This window comes from Neoarius graeffei, chromosome 8 (genome assembly GCF_027579695.1).
Source record: "Neoarius graeffei isolate fNeoGra1 chromosome 8, fNeoGra1.pri, whole genome shotgun sequence".
NCBI classification, from domain to species: Eukaryota; Metazoa; Chordata; class Actinopteri; order Siluriformes; family Ariidae; genus Neoarius; species Neoarius graeffei.
The window spans coordinates 72955648-72970719 of NC_083576.1; the positions used below are offsets into that span (position 1 = coordinate 72955648).

The 15072-nt window shown below is 41.1% G+C and overlaps 1 protein-coding gene across 1 annotated transcript in view; it reads right to left on the bottom strand.

Moving 5' to 3' along the window:
* The window catches only part of dock4 (dedicator of cytokinesis 4), a 214840-nt gene that overhangs the window by 171465 nt on the left and 28303 nt on the right, over positions 1–15072 (bottom strand). Inside the window, exon 7 of the mRNA XM_060926739.1 lies at positions 9317–9468. Within this exon, the coding sequence (XP_060782722.1) occupies positions 9317–9468 (152 nt within the window). The remainder of the gene's footprint in view (positions 1–9316; positions 9469–15072) is intronic.

A 15072-nucleotide genomic window follows, 5' to 3' on the forward strand; every position in this document is an offset into this window, starting at 1 on the left:
TGGGGAAAGCCCACCACGTCATGCATGACGTAGTATCTTGAATTGGGTCATGGTGAAGCAGGAACAAATAGCGGAGAATTTAAGGCCATGCAGCCCAAAATTCATTAACTGTTCTGTTAAAAAAAAAACTAATAAAATTGGAAGTCTGTGATTCGAATTCAGTTGCTTTCGGTCCACTAAACAAAAATAACCGGGCGTCAGGGAAAATTCTTTTTATGACCTACACTTGAAAAATCTGAAAGGCAGTCTACCTTTAAGATGCTATGAAACTTGGTCTAAAACTATTCAAAGGTACGGTGGAATTGTGATTTATTTTCTCTATTTCAAAACTAAGTATTTTATGTGACTCGGAGTAGATAAGTGACACAAGTCTGTGCTGCACCGTTATTACATTTGCATACCGCTTCTGAAGTTTGAAGTAAATTATTTTTAATACAATTTTTTTTCAAATTTTTTAAAAATAATCACCTGTGTATTTATACTAAAATGGTTATCTGCCTCAGGCTCAATGAATATCAGTGAAAAATAACCTTGACTTCATCTCGATTATTATTCACCGATATTCACTTTGCCCTCAGTGAACAACTGTTAATGAATGCTCTCCTTCTAATGCATTATCGTTTCTGTCGTAACAACTCACCCAGGGACTTTAAAAATGTTTAAAAATGTCTGTAACCATTGATATGGTGATGTTTTCCGTGAGGAGGCGTTTTTGTTAAATAAGGAGTCTCCAGTGTTAGTATTTTGTAGCAGTCAGAGGCCAAGCTGGAACTTTTCTGATATGGGAAGGTCTTCAGGACAGATTTACGTATTAATGGCAGCCGTTATGACAAACCGTCTTCTGCTGTTAAAAAAAATTCTGTCTGGATTTACTAAAGACAAGCAGTGAAAAGTTAGTGATGGAAAGGCATGGACACATTTTTCAGCTGAACTCAGCGCATATATACAGTATTTGTTTAACTGAGTTCTCTTTATCTACTTTTAGAACTTGTGTGAAAAGCTGATGATGTTCACCTCCAGCAGCTGTGCTGGAGGAGGTTATGTTTTCGCCTCCATTTGTTTGTTCCCAAAGTAACTCAAAGAGTAATGAATGGATTTTGATGAAACTTGGAGGAAAGGTGAGCCACGGGCCAAGGAACAATTGAGGATTAGATTTTGGTGCAAATCCGGATATAGATGTAGATTCAGGATTTGTTTGTCTGTTTCCAACATGACTCAAAAAGTAGTGAACGGATTTGGATGAAATTTGGTGTACAGCTTTAGTATTATCCCAGGTTCAAGTGATTTGATTTTGATGATGATACACTGTGGTTTGGCGGAGGTATGACTCTACCGGGTGCCCTTCTAGTTGTTAAATGTGGTTATTAACAGTCATTTGTTATGTCTCTCAAATTTTGTCTTTATTTTCTTTGGGAGGGTTAAAGTCTTCATAAGGGGTCATGTACACACCCACAAACCTCATATCTTTTACCCCCAGAATTATTACCTCTGCCAACTGTGTTGGAGGAGGTTATATTTTCACCTCTGTTTGTTTGTCTGTTCCCAACATAACTCAAAAAGTAGAGAACTGATTTTGATGAAATTTTGAGCAAAGGTGAGCCATGGGCCAAGGAACAGTTAATTAGATTTTGATGCAATTCTGGATCTGTATGCAGATCCAGGATTTTTTTTTTTTTTTGCCTGTTCCCAATATAACTCAAAAAGTAGTGAATGGATTTTAATGAAATTTGGTGTACAGCTTTAGTATTATCCCAGGTTCAAGTGATTTGATTTTGATGTTGATAATATGTGGCTTGGTGGAGGTATACACTCTACCGAGTGCCCTTCTAGTTTATTTATATTTTTATTTGGGCATAAATATAGAAAATGCGAAAGGGTTCACAAACTTTCAAGCACCACTGCAGGCTCAGGAGTGAGACAGAAAAAGAGAGCGTATGATAGGAGGGAATTTTTTCCACTTTTACTAATTTATCCGAAATGCCATGGAAGACGTTCTCAGAATCTACCGATCACCAAGGCACATTATTCTGTACCTGTTTACAGGCTTGTAGTACTCGAGTCCGACTCGTGCCCTAATTTTAAGGACTCACGACTTCACTTGGACTTGAGCACTGATGACTCGGACTTGGACTCAGACTCATGCATTAACTGTATTCGGACTATTTTTTCTTTATTTTTTGTAACATGCCATAATAATTTGGCATAAGATATTTATATCTACATTAATTTTGTACTAATATCATGCAAGAGTGCCACACCTGCGCGCCTTGGCGCGTGCATCAGATAGACTCTCGGGTGCGCTCTGGACAGCGCGCATGCCAAGTGGACTCTCATGCACGCCGTAAACGACTCGCACCTGCACAGGATTAAGGCGCAATCATTGTGCCTACATAAAAACCGTGAAATGTACTTACTTTGCGAAGTATTGAGTTGCGTTGCTGACACATTACTGAGTCTTATTTCCTTGTTTGGTTTCCTGATCCCTGATTTCCTGTTTCTCGTCTTTGATTCTGCCGAGTCTACGATAGCCTGTTTGTGCCTCGCTCGACCTGTTGCCTGTTTCACTGTTTTACGATTTTCCCTGCCATTCTGGATTGTTTACCTGTCTTCACTTATATTAATAAACACACCTTCTGCAGTTACAGCCATCTCCCAACCATCTCTGACAGAATACTTCACACTCCCTGACAAAGAGAAGCACATTCACCTGTTCATACGTCATGTTCAGGAACAAACTAATGTTAATGGCGCTAAAACAGCCACCGTCAAATGATGTGGTTGGAGTCTTGTTCTCGGAATCGACTCAGATCAATAGCGGACTCGACTCGGACTTGACTCAAAATTTTCTTTAATGACTTGGACTTGACTCGGACTTGAAGTTTAATGACTCGACTACAACACTGCCTGTTTGTGACCCTGTGCTAATTTTCAGTGCTTTTGGTACACTGTGTTGGTTATTATTAAAATGAACTGACTGCATCTGGGTTTATTAATTTAGTAGATCACCTGCAGAACTGGCCACTCCCATCGGTGTTTTTATTTTTATTGTTTGTGGCCTTATGGTAATTTACCCTGCGAAGTAAACCTGGCCCTTAGTGATGTCTTGGTAATTTCACAAGCTGAAATTTCTTGTCTTCTTGTTTTTGTAATCATTCATATGGTGAAGTTTTCTACAACCCCGATTCCAAAAAAGTTGGGACAAAGTATAAATTGTAAATAAAAACTGAATGCAATAATTTACAAATCTCAAAAACTGATATTGTATTCACAATAGAACATAGACAACATATCAAATGTCAAAAGTGAGACATTTTGAAATTTCATGCCAAATATTGGCTCATTTGAAATTTCATGACAGCAACACATCTCAAAAAAGTTGGGACAGGGGCAATAAGAGGCTGGAAAAGTTAAAGGTAGAAAAAAGGAACAGCTGGAGGACCAAATTGCAACTCATGAGGTCAATTGGCAATAGGTCATTAACATGACTGGGTATAAAAAGAGCATCTTGGAGTGGCAGCGGCTCTCAGAAGTAAAGATGGGAAGAGGATCACCAATCCCCCTAATTCTGCGCCGACAAATAGTGGAGCAATATCAGAAAGGAGTTTGACAGTGTAAAATTGCAAAGAGTTTGAACACATCATCATCTACAGTGCATAATATCATCAAAAGATTCAGAGAATCTGGAAGAATCTCTGTGTGTAAGGGTCAAGGCCGGAAAACCATACTGGGTGCCCGTAATCTTCGGGCCCTTAGACGGCACTGCATCACATACAGGCATGCTTCTGTATTGGAAATCACAAAACAGGGTCAGGAATATTTCCAGAGAACATTATCTGTGAACACAATTCACTGTGCCATCCGCTGTTGCCAGCTAAAACTCTATAGTTCAAAGAAGAAGCCGTATCTAAACATCTAAGCACAGACGTCTTCTCTGGGCCAAGGCTCATTTAAAATGGACTGTGGCAAAGTGGAAAACTGTTCTGTGGTCAGACGAATCAAAATTTGAAGTTCTTTATGGAATTCAGGGACGCCGTGTCATTCGGACTAAAGAGGAGAAGGACGACCCAAGTTGTTATCAGCGCTCAGTTCAGAAGCCTGCATCTCTGATGGTATGGGGTTGCATTAGTGCATGTGGCATGGGCAGCTTACACATCTGGAAAGACACCATTAATGCTGAAAGGTATATCCAGGTTCTAGAGCAACATATGCTCCCATCCAGACGACGTCTCTTTCAGGGAAGACCTTGCATTTTCCAACATGACAATGCCAAACCACATACTGCATCAATTACAGCATCATGGCTGCGTAGAAGAAGGGTCCGGGTACTGAACTGGCCAGCCTGCAGTCCAGATCTTTCACCCATAGAAAACATTTGGCGCATCATAAAACGGAAGATACGACAAAAAAGACCTAAGACAGTTGAGCAACTAGAATCCTACATTGGACAAGAATGGGTTAACAGTCCTATCCCTAAACTTGAGCAACTTGTCTCCTCAGTCCCCAGACGTTTACAGACTGTTGTAAAGAGAAAAGGGGATGTCTCACAGTGGTAAACATGGCCTTGTCCCAACTTTTTTGAGATGTGTTGTTGTCATGAAATTTAAAATCACCTAATTTTTCTCTTTAAATGATACATTTTCTCAGTTTAAACATTTGATATGTCATCTATGTTCTATTCTGAATAAAATATGGAATTTTGAAACTTCCACATCATTGCATTCCATTTTTATTTACAATTTGTACTTTGTCCCAACTTTTTTGGAATCGGGGTTGTATAAGGAGATGCATATTTAAAGTTTTCAGAAGGAGTCTCTGCTGTCAGAGCTTTGTAACAGTCAGAGGTAGGCTAAAGCTGTAACTTTCAGTCTTCAGGACAGAGGGTTTTGTACTTTCTGGTTTCTCAGTCAAATGACAAGCTGCATTTTCGTTTTGTCTTTTTAATTTCCAAAGGAAAGAAAGAGAGAACGGTGAAGGAACGACTGTTTAATGCTGCTATAATATAAGTGATGAGAGAAAGTAACTTTTTCACAGACGCTCCACAACATACAGACGTACAAGTCAAATGAAAACCTTATTATTATTTTTTTTAATTTTGCATTGTTTATTACAAATATGTGTCACAAAATTGTATCAAATTCTTACATAACCTCCATTTAGTTCAATGGAAGCATTCCAGCACTTAAGTGTCTGGATTCATCTAGGAAAAAAAAAAAATTGATTCATTTATAATTTATGTCACACTTTTAAGGTTTTCCTTTGACTCCCGCTTGTGATTTCGTTCTTTAATAAATAAAAAGTCATGTTTCTTAAATATGTTTCCCTGCATGCGCCATGATTTCTTACATACTCCCATGTATTCTCAAATTAGCACAGAGCTGCTTCATAGTCACAGCAATTAAATGCTACACAATTTGGCTGTAAATACATAAAAAATAAACAAATATGTCTCCATGACCAGAAATACACGAAATTTACCCAAGCTTACCAATATAGCAGTCTTTTTTTTAATTAAGTGACAAAACCAAATGTTCTGATTATCGGGGAAGCCCTATGCACAAAATTGTATTAAATGGTTAGAGAAGCAGCTTTGGGACCAGAAGGTCACTGGTTTGATTCCCTGGACCAGCAGGAATGGCTGAAGTGCCCTTGAGCAAGGCACCTAACCCCTAACTGCTCCCTAAGCTGTTCTGGGTATGTTGTACTCTCTGGATAAGAGTCTCTGCTTAATGCCATTAACGTAATGTAATTATGTTTAAAATAATATGCAGCCCTGGCCAGAAATATCAAAAAAGTGTTTCCAATCCATCCTTCATGGTACTAAGACAAAAAACTGGGTCAATGCATTTACTCCATTCATTATTTATATGTCCTGTCCAGACATGTGCATTACTCCTGAGGTGTGGCTGAGATGGGATGTATAAAGATGACCTATAACCAGAAGTCAATCCTTAATAACACACTCCTGTAAAGTGTCTCTGCAAAAGTAAAATAAATGTGTCACGCCACAGGATTTTTGTACCAGATGCTCTGTTTACAGAATGCGTAGAAAGGGCTTTGAAGAGTGTACAATATTTTGCACCGTTTTTGCTGGTTGATCCAGTAACCATCAACAAATAATCACCTCAATAGTGCCCCTACGGGATTACATTTACCACTTTTAACGTCATCAGGAGTAGAGTGGTGCTTGAAAGTTTGTGAACCCTTTAGAATTTTCTATATTTCTGCATAAATATGACCTAAAACATCATCAGATTTTCACACAAATCCTAAAAGTAGATAAAGAGAACCCAGTTAAACAAATGAGACAAAAATATTATACTTGGTCATTTAGTTATTGAGGAAAATGGTCCAATATTACATATCTGTGAGTGGCAAAAGTATGTGAACCTTTGCTTTCAGTATCTGGTGTGACCCCCTTGTGCAGCAATAACTGCAACTAAACATTTGCGGTAACTGTTGATCAGTCCTGCACACTGGCTTGGAGGAATTTTAGCCCATTCCTCCGTACAGAACAGCTTCAACTCTGGGATGTTGCTGGGTTTCCTCACATGAACTGCTCGCTTCAGATCCTTCCACAACATTTCGATTGGATTAAGGTCAGGACTTTGACTTGGCCATTTCAAAACATTCACTTTATTCTTCTTTAACCATTTTTTGGTAGAACGACTTGTGTGCTTAGGGTCATTGTCTTGCTGCATGACCCACCTTCTCTTGAGATTCAGGTCATGGGCAGATGACCTGATATTTTCCTTTAGAATTGGCTGGTATAATTCAGAATTCATTGTTCCATCAATGATGGCAAGCCGTCCTGGCCCAGATGCAGCAAAACAGGCCCAAACTATGATACTCCCACCACCATGTTTCACAGATGGGATAAGGTTCTTATGCTGGAATGCAGTGTTTTCCTTTCTCCAAACATAACGCTTCTCATTTAAACTAAAAAGTTCGATTTTGGTCCCATCCGTCCACAAAACATTTTTCCAATAGCCTTCTGGTTTGCCCATGTGATCTTTAGCAAACTGCAGACGAGCAGCAATGTTCTTTTTGGAGAGCAGTGGCTTTCTACTTGCAACCCTGCTATGCACACCATTGTTGTTCAGTGTTCTCCTGATGGTGGACTCATGAACATTAACATTAGCCAATGTGAGAGAGGCCTTCAGTTGCTTAGAAGTTACCCTGGGGTCCTTTGTGACCTCGCCGACTATTACACGCCTTGCTCTTGGAGTGATCTTTGTTGGTCGACCACTCCTGGGGAGGGTAACAATGGTCTTGAATTTCCTTCATTTGTACACAATCTGTCTGACTGTGGATTGGTGGAGTCCAAACTCTTTAGAGATGGTTTTGTAACCTTTTCCAGCCTGATGAGCATCAACAACGCTTTTTCTGAGGTCCTCAGAAATCTCCTTTGTTCATGCCATGATACACTTCCACAAACATGTGTTGTGAAGATCAGACTTTGATAGATCCCTGTTCTTTAAATAAAACAGGGTGCCCACTCACAGCTGATTGTCATCCCATTGATTGAAAACACCTGACTCTAATTTCACCTTCAAATTAACTGTTAATCCTAGAGGTTCACATACTTTTGCCACTCACAGATATGTAAGATATGTAATATTGGATCATTTTCCTCAATAAATAAATGACCAAGTATAATATAAAAGTCTCATTTGTTTAACTGGGTTCTCTTTATCTACTTTTAGGACTTGTGTGGAAATCTGATGATGTTTTAGGTCATATTTATGCAGAAATATAGAAAATTCAAAAGGGTTCACAAACTTTCAAGCACCACTGTATAGGGTTCGGGGCCCACTGCTGCGGGCCATTCGGACCCTGTATGATCGGAGCAGGAGTTTGGTTCGCATTGCTGGTAGTAAGTCGGACTCATTCCCAGTGCATGTGGGACTCCGCCAGGGCTGCCCTTTGTCACTAGTTCTGTTCATAACTTTTATGGACAGAATTTCTAGGCGCAGTCAAGGGGTGCGAAGTGTGAAGTGGCTGGGATGAGGATCAGCACTTCCAAGTCCGTGGCCATGGCACTCAGCTGGAAACGGGTGGAGTGCCTACTTCGGGTCAGGGGGGAGTTGCTACCTCAAGTGGAAGAGTTTAAGTATCTCGGCGTCTTGTTCACAAGCGAGGGGTAGGGGGGATCAGGAGTTGGATAGATGGATCGGGGCAGCATCAGCAGTGATGCGGACACTAAACCGGTCTGTTGTGGTAAAGAGAGAGCTGAGCCAAAATGCAAAGCTCTCAATTTACTGGTGCATCTACATTCCCACCCTCACCAATGGTCACGAGCTACGGTATGGGTAGTGACAGAAAGAATGGGATCACGGATACAATCGGTTGAAATGAGTTTTCTCTGCAGGGTGGCTGGGCTCTCCCTTAGAGACAGGGTGAGAAGCTTGGTCATTCAGGAGAGACTCAGGGTAGAACCGCTGCTCCTCCACATCGAAAGGAGTCAGTTGAGGTGATTCGGGCAGCTTGTCGGGATGCCCCCTGGATGCCTCCCAGGGAAGGTTCTCTGTGCATGCCCCACCAGGAGGAGACCCTGGGGCAGACCCAGGACACGTTGGAGAGATTATATCTCTTGGCTGGCCTGGGAACACCTCGGTATTCCCCCAGAAGAGCTGGTGGAGGTGGCCGGAGGAGAGGGAAGTCTGCGCTGCTCTGCTTAGGCTGCTACCCCCGCGACCCGGACCCAGATAAGTGGCAGAAAATGGATGGATGGATGGAACATCATCCATGACTGAGACAAGTATAGATCTTCCTTCTGCCACAAAAATCAGCGAATGACATTTTGATTTGTCATGAAAATGCGTTGATCATGCAAGTGCAGTTTTCGCACAGCATTCGCTTGACGATGCTATTAGTTCACCATGTGTTTTCTTGGTCCGTTGCTCAACAAATCTGGGAAGTTCGCCAATAATCTACAGTCGAGATTGTCTCCTGATGGATTCACAAAGTTATGTATCATCTGTAGTCAGTGCCTGGAAAATGGACCATTTTGATTGCATGCACATGATTTCATGCCAGATTTACAGTAACGTCCCTTGGCCCAATTTCACTTTGGTCCTGCATATGGAGGCTTGGTAGTGTAATGCAGCAGGTAGAACTCAAAATCCATCATCTGGTATGAAAATCTGGTGGACTGACACAAATGTGCTTTAAAAATCCTTTGAAAATGTGCCTCAACATGGCAGAGCTATCCTAAGTCCATTTTTGGTTGTGCAGCCAAAATTCTTTCCATGAGTTCAGGTTTTCCAGTTTCCCTGTAGTATTGTGTTCTGACTGGTCAGTTCTGCATGGCCACTACCTGATTGGTTGCATCTCCCTGCTGTCGTAGATGAAGAAGAAGACCTCGAGCTCTTCAGCCAGGCTGCAGTTCAGCAAGCTGTTGGTCTGCAGAAACAGGTGATGCATGTTGGCCTGAAGTGGAGGCTCGCGCTTACGGTGTCGTCGCTCCATCTAATCAAAACACGTGACTATTAGCTTCTAAACAGACCATGGGAAATGTACGAATACGAAGCTGAATTAAAGAAACAGACAGTATTATATATTTAAGCAGAATTACACATTACAAATACACAAAATACACTCAGTAACAAAGAGGACTTGGCAGGGTGTTTGACCAACGAACAAACATTTGATATTTATGCAGGATTTGTGCGCAATAGCTCAATAACTGTTGCATAATAATATGGCACTATGATGCTGGCAGAGGCGAGCCAGATCTGTTCCAGCAGTGTCTCGATTTCAGAAAATAATAAATGAATGAATGAATAAATAAATAAATAAACTACTTGCAAGCTTTTACAGTCTGAAGCTGTGATTTCCTGATTCTCAGATTCTCTTTGCCTTCAAACTGATACATGAGAAAAGCAGAATGTGAGAATATGAGTTTCATTATGTGATTATCAGTGATTGCAGATACGTAGCTGGGGGTTGATTTTGGGTTTAAACCCCACCTTGAATATTTTCTAAAAGTTCAAAATGCTTATTCATTGGTGGACATAATGCACACACCAGGCTTGTGGTACTCAAGTCCGACTCGTGCCCTAATTTTAAGGACTCGTGACTTGACTTGGACTTGAGCACTGATAACTCGGACTTGGACTCGTGCATTAACCGCATTCGGATTTGTAAATGGGAGATGAGGACTCTCATTTTTTCTTTATTTTTTTGTAACATGCCAAAGTAGTAGTTTCGTATGGGGTCACACCTCCAGATGAGTATCTCTAAGGCAGTTGTTAAAGGTGTTGCCTCCTTCGTGTATAGTGGCGTAGCCCCCAGCACTGCTGTTACTGGGCAATGCAACACTAGGTGGTCAGTGTCTTGTGGGGATTCCTGAGATTTAGAGCATATAGGGAACTCTATGTAGCCCCAACGATGCAAACCGGCAGCTGTTCTGGCATGTCTTGATCTAAGCCTGTTTGCTTGAGTTCACTGTCTTCTAGTTTGGTTGAGGAAGCCAGGATTCGAGTAACATGCCATAATAATTTGGCATAAGATATTTATATCTTAACATTAGTGCCACCAGGCTTTTCCTAGATATTCCTGATAGAAGACATCTTTTTTTGTGAATTTATTGTAGGCTATGGTATGGGACATACAGTGGTGCTTGAAAGTTTGTGAAACCTTTAGAATTCTCTAGATTTCTGCATAAATATGACGTAAAACATCATCAGATTTTCACACAAGTCCTAAAAGTAGATAAAGAGAACCCAGTTAAACAAATGAGACAAAAATATTAGACTTGGTCATTTATTTATTGAGGAAAATGATCAAACATTGCATATCTGTGAGTGGCAAAAGTATGTGAACCTTTGCTTTCAGTATCTGGTGTGACCCCCTTGTACAGCAATAACTGTAACTAAACATTTCCGGTAACTGCTGATCAGTCCTGCACACCGGCTTGGAGAAATTTCAGCCCATTCCTTCATACAGAACAGCTTCAACTCTGGGATGTTGGTGGGTTTCCTCACATGAACTGCTCGCTTCAGGTCCTTCCACAATATTTCGATTGGATTAAGGTCAGGACTTTGACTTGGCCATTCCAAAACATTAACTTTATTCTTCTTTAACCATTCTTTGGTAGAACGACTTGTGTGCTTAGGGTCGTTGTCTTGCTGCATGACCCACCTTCTCTTGAGATTCAGTTCATGGACAGATGTCCTGACATTTTCCTTTAGAATTCGCTGGTATAATTCAGAATTCATTGTTTCACCAATGATGGCAAGACATTCTGGCCCAGATGCAGCAAAACAGGCCCAAACAATGATACTCCCACCACCATGTTTCACAGATGGGATAAGGTTCTTATGCTGGAATGCAGTGTTTTCCTTTCTCCAAACATAATGCTTCTCATTTAAACCAAAATGTTCTATTTTGGTCTCATCCATCCACAAAACATTTTTCCAATAGCCTTCTGGCTTGTCCACATGATCTTTAGCAAACTGCAGATGAACAGCAACATTCTTTTTGGAGAGCAGTCTCTTTCTCCTTGCAACCCTGCCATGCACACCATTGTTGTTCAGTGTTCTCTGGATGGTGGACTCATGAACATTAACATTAGCTAGTGTGAGAGAGGCCTTCAGTTGCTTAGAAGTTACCCTGGGGTCCTTTGTGACCTTGTCGACTATTACACGCCTTGCTCTTGGAGTGATCTTTGTTAGTCGACCACTCCTACGGAGGGTAACAATGGTCTTGAATTTCCTCCATTTGTACACAATCTGTCTGACTGTGGATTGGTGGAGTCCAAACTCTTTAGAGATGGTTTTGTAACCTTTTCCAGCCTGATGAGCATCAACAACACTTTTTCTGAGGTCCTCAGAAACCTCCTTTGTTCGTGCCATGATACACTTCCACAAACATGTGTTGTGAAGATCAGACTTTGATAGATCCCTGTTCTTTAAATAAAACAGGGTGCCCATTCACACCTGATTGTCATCCCATTGATTGAAAACACCTGACTCTAATTTCACCTTCAAATTAACTGCTAATCCTAGAGGTTCACATACTTTTGCCACTCACAGATACGTAATATTGGATCATTTTCCTCAATAAATAAATGACCAAGTATAATATTTTTGTCTCATTTGTTTAACTGGGTTCTCTTTTTCTACTTTTAAGACTTGTGTGAAAATCTGATGATGTTTTAGGTCATATTTTTGCAGAAATATAGAAAATTCTAAAGGGTTCACAAACTTTCAAGCACCACTGTACATCTTCAAATTTCTCAAAGCTATCAATGTGTTTTAGAGAGTATCTGTGACAGCTGTGGCATTTGTATCGGACTTGAATCAGATCAGTAGTGGACTCGACTTGGACCTGAACACTGGGGACTCGAGACTGGACTTGGACTCAAGAGTTACGCTACGTTCACACTGCAAGGCTTAATGCTCAATTCCGATTTTTTTGTGAAATCCGATTTTTTTGTGAGGTCGTTCACATTAACAAATATATGCGACTTGTATGTGATCCTCAGTATGAACGAAAAGCGACCTAAAAGTGTTCCGCATGCGCATTGCAGGATACGACGACGTCACACGCAGTGAGCATGGCCAGTGTTTACGGAAGTAAAACCGCCCGGTTGCGGTATGACTCATCCAATCTAGCTTGAATAGCTGCATCCCCCCAAATGGAAATCAGCTCCCTAACCTCTGCGTCCTTCCATTGAGAAGATTCAGAACCTTCACAGCCCGAAGCGTCCCTCGCATTGATGTCATGCGCAGGGGCGCAGATACGTTTTTTGAACTGGGAGGGACAAAAAACTGGGGGGGACAAAGCTGCCAGCAAACCAACCCCAACCCCGATATGCCTGTCAAACTTGTTGTTAGTAACCATAGCAACCAAGCTCGAGCTCGCAACCTGTGCAGTCTGCGCAGCTCAACCAACCGAATATCAGTCTTTGTTTTGTTTTATGTGAGTTGTTGCAACTATGTATACACTGCCGTGCACCTCAATAAACCGAATGGTAATTAGTCTTTTGATTTTTCCGTGAGGTTTGCCTTATGCAAAGAAAGACAGCATAGACGTTTTTTCCTCCCTATAAGTGGGGGGGACCGAACGAGGTGAATTTAAATATGACTCGTCCCACCTTCTATCTGCGCCCGTGATTATGCGCCATGTTGTTGTAACTTTTTTGAGAGACCCGCCGCCTACTTCAGCGCAGAATAGTGACGTTTGTGGCTTGTTGATGACGTGTAAGTCGGATGAATGCGACCTGGCAGTTCAGACTGAAGTCGCATATGAAAAGAGCGGATAGGGATCGGAATTAGGACCACATATCCAAACGGCCTGGGTCGGATTTGAAAAAATCGGATCTGTGTCGTTCATATTGTCAATAAAAGATCGGATACAGGTCACATATGGGCGAAAAGATCGGATTTGAGTCACTTCAGCCTGCAGTGTGAACGTAGCCTTAGGGACTCGACTTCAATACTGGCACACACTGTGCACTGCTCATATACATGTCTGATAACTGTCTCATATTTATGATCCCATATTTAACTACCCTAAATGTCAAATGAGGGCGGCACGGTGGTGTAGTGGTTAGCGCTGTCGCCTCACAGCAAGAAGGTTCTGGGTTCGAGCCCTGTGGCCGGCAAGGGCCTTTCTGTGCGGAGTTTGCATGTTCTCCCCGTGTCCGTGTGCTCTGGTTTCCCCCAAAGACATGCAGGTTAGGTTAACTGGTGACTCTAAATTGACCGTAGGTGTGAATGTGAGTGTGAATGGTTGTCTGTGTCTATGTGTCAGCCCTGTGATGACCTGGCGACTTGTCCAGGGTGTACCCCGCCTTTCGCCCGTAGTCAGCTGGGATAGGCTCCAGCTTGCCTGTGACCCTGTAGAACAGGATAAAGCGGCTAGAGATAATGAGATGAGATGAGAAATGTCAAATGAACACATACTTTACTCTGTGTAATTACAATGTATGGGCTACAAGCTGCTATTGTGACCAACTGGATGGACCAATCGGGTTGAAGCATTTTCCCTGTTTCTACTTTAACGCTACTTGGGTGTTAGCTGCACTCAAGAGAGAAGAGACATCTGATGAAGTAGTGCATCAGGAGAAAAATCAGCATAGATATGGTTTCATAAGATAAAATGTCTCTTTCCTCCTCCGAGCATCTTATTTTAGTCATTTTCAACAGTGTGGAACTGTCATGCAGGTATTTTATAGCAATGTCATTATTCTGGCAAGACTTGGGCACTGCTAAATAGAGAACACTCTTTAAATCAAATGATCAAGGCTTTACCATGACACCTCATTTCATCCAACAAAGTGGCAGGAATTTTATATGAAACCTGTTCGTTTATAAATGAAAAAAGCCTGAGGTGTTTCACACTGACTGCACGGTGAGCGACAGGGTCGGACACCTAATGTCTCTTAGATGAGAAAAAGAAACTGAAGTCTTAATGATTATTTCCATTTCTTGATCTTTTTCTTTCCATATCTTCTCACTTTTCTAATCTAAAGTGTGAAATTAAGCAGCTTTCTTGGAGCAGTTCTTTGAAATCAATCTAACAAGGTTTTTTGAACATTCTTGACTGATGTGTTTTTAATTCTCCAAGAATCCTTAGAACAAATGTGGCTGTCGTTTATATCTGAGGTCTTGAATTAGTGCCGCAGTGATAATTATGGGTCTAGTGTTGTTAATGGAGTGATAGGAATCTCATAAAAAAGACTCTTCAGTGCAAAGTTCATTTAGCTTAATACAGTTTAGTGTAAATATGCAGGTGATTATAGAAAATCATGCGCGCTGATTGGTTGAGAAATTCTGACTACAACCCCGATTCCAAAAAAGTTGGGACAAAGTACAAATTGTAAATAAAAATGGAATGCAATAATTTACAAATCTCAAAAACTGATATTGTATTCACAATAGAACATAGACAACATATCAAATGTCGAAAGTGAGACATTTTGAAATTTCATGCCAAATATTGGCTCATTTGAAATTTCATGACAGCAACACATCTCAAAAAAGTTGGGACAGGGGCAATAAGAGGCTGGAAAAGTTAAAGGTACAAAAAAGGAACAGCTGGATGACCAAATTGCAACTCATTAGG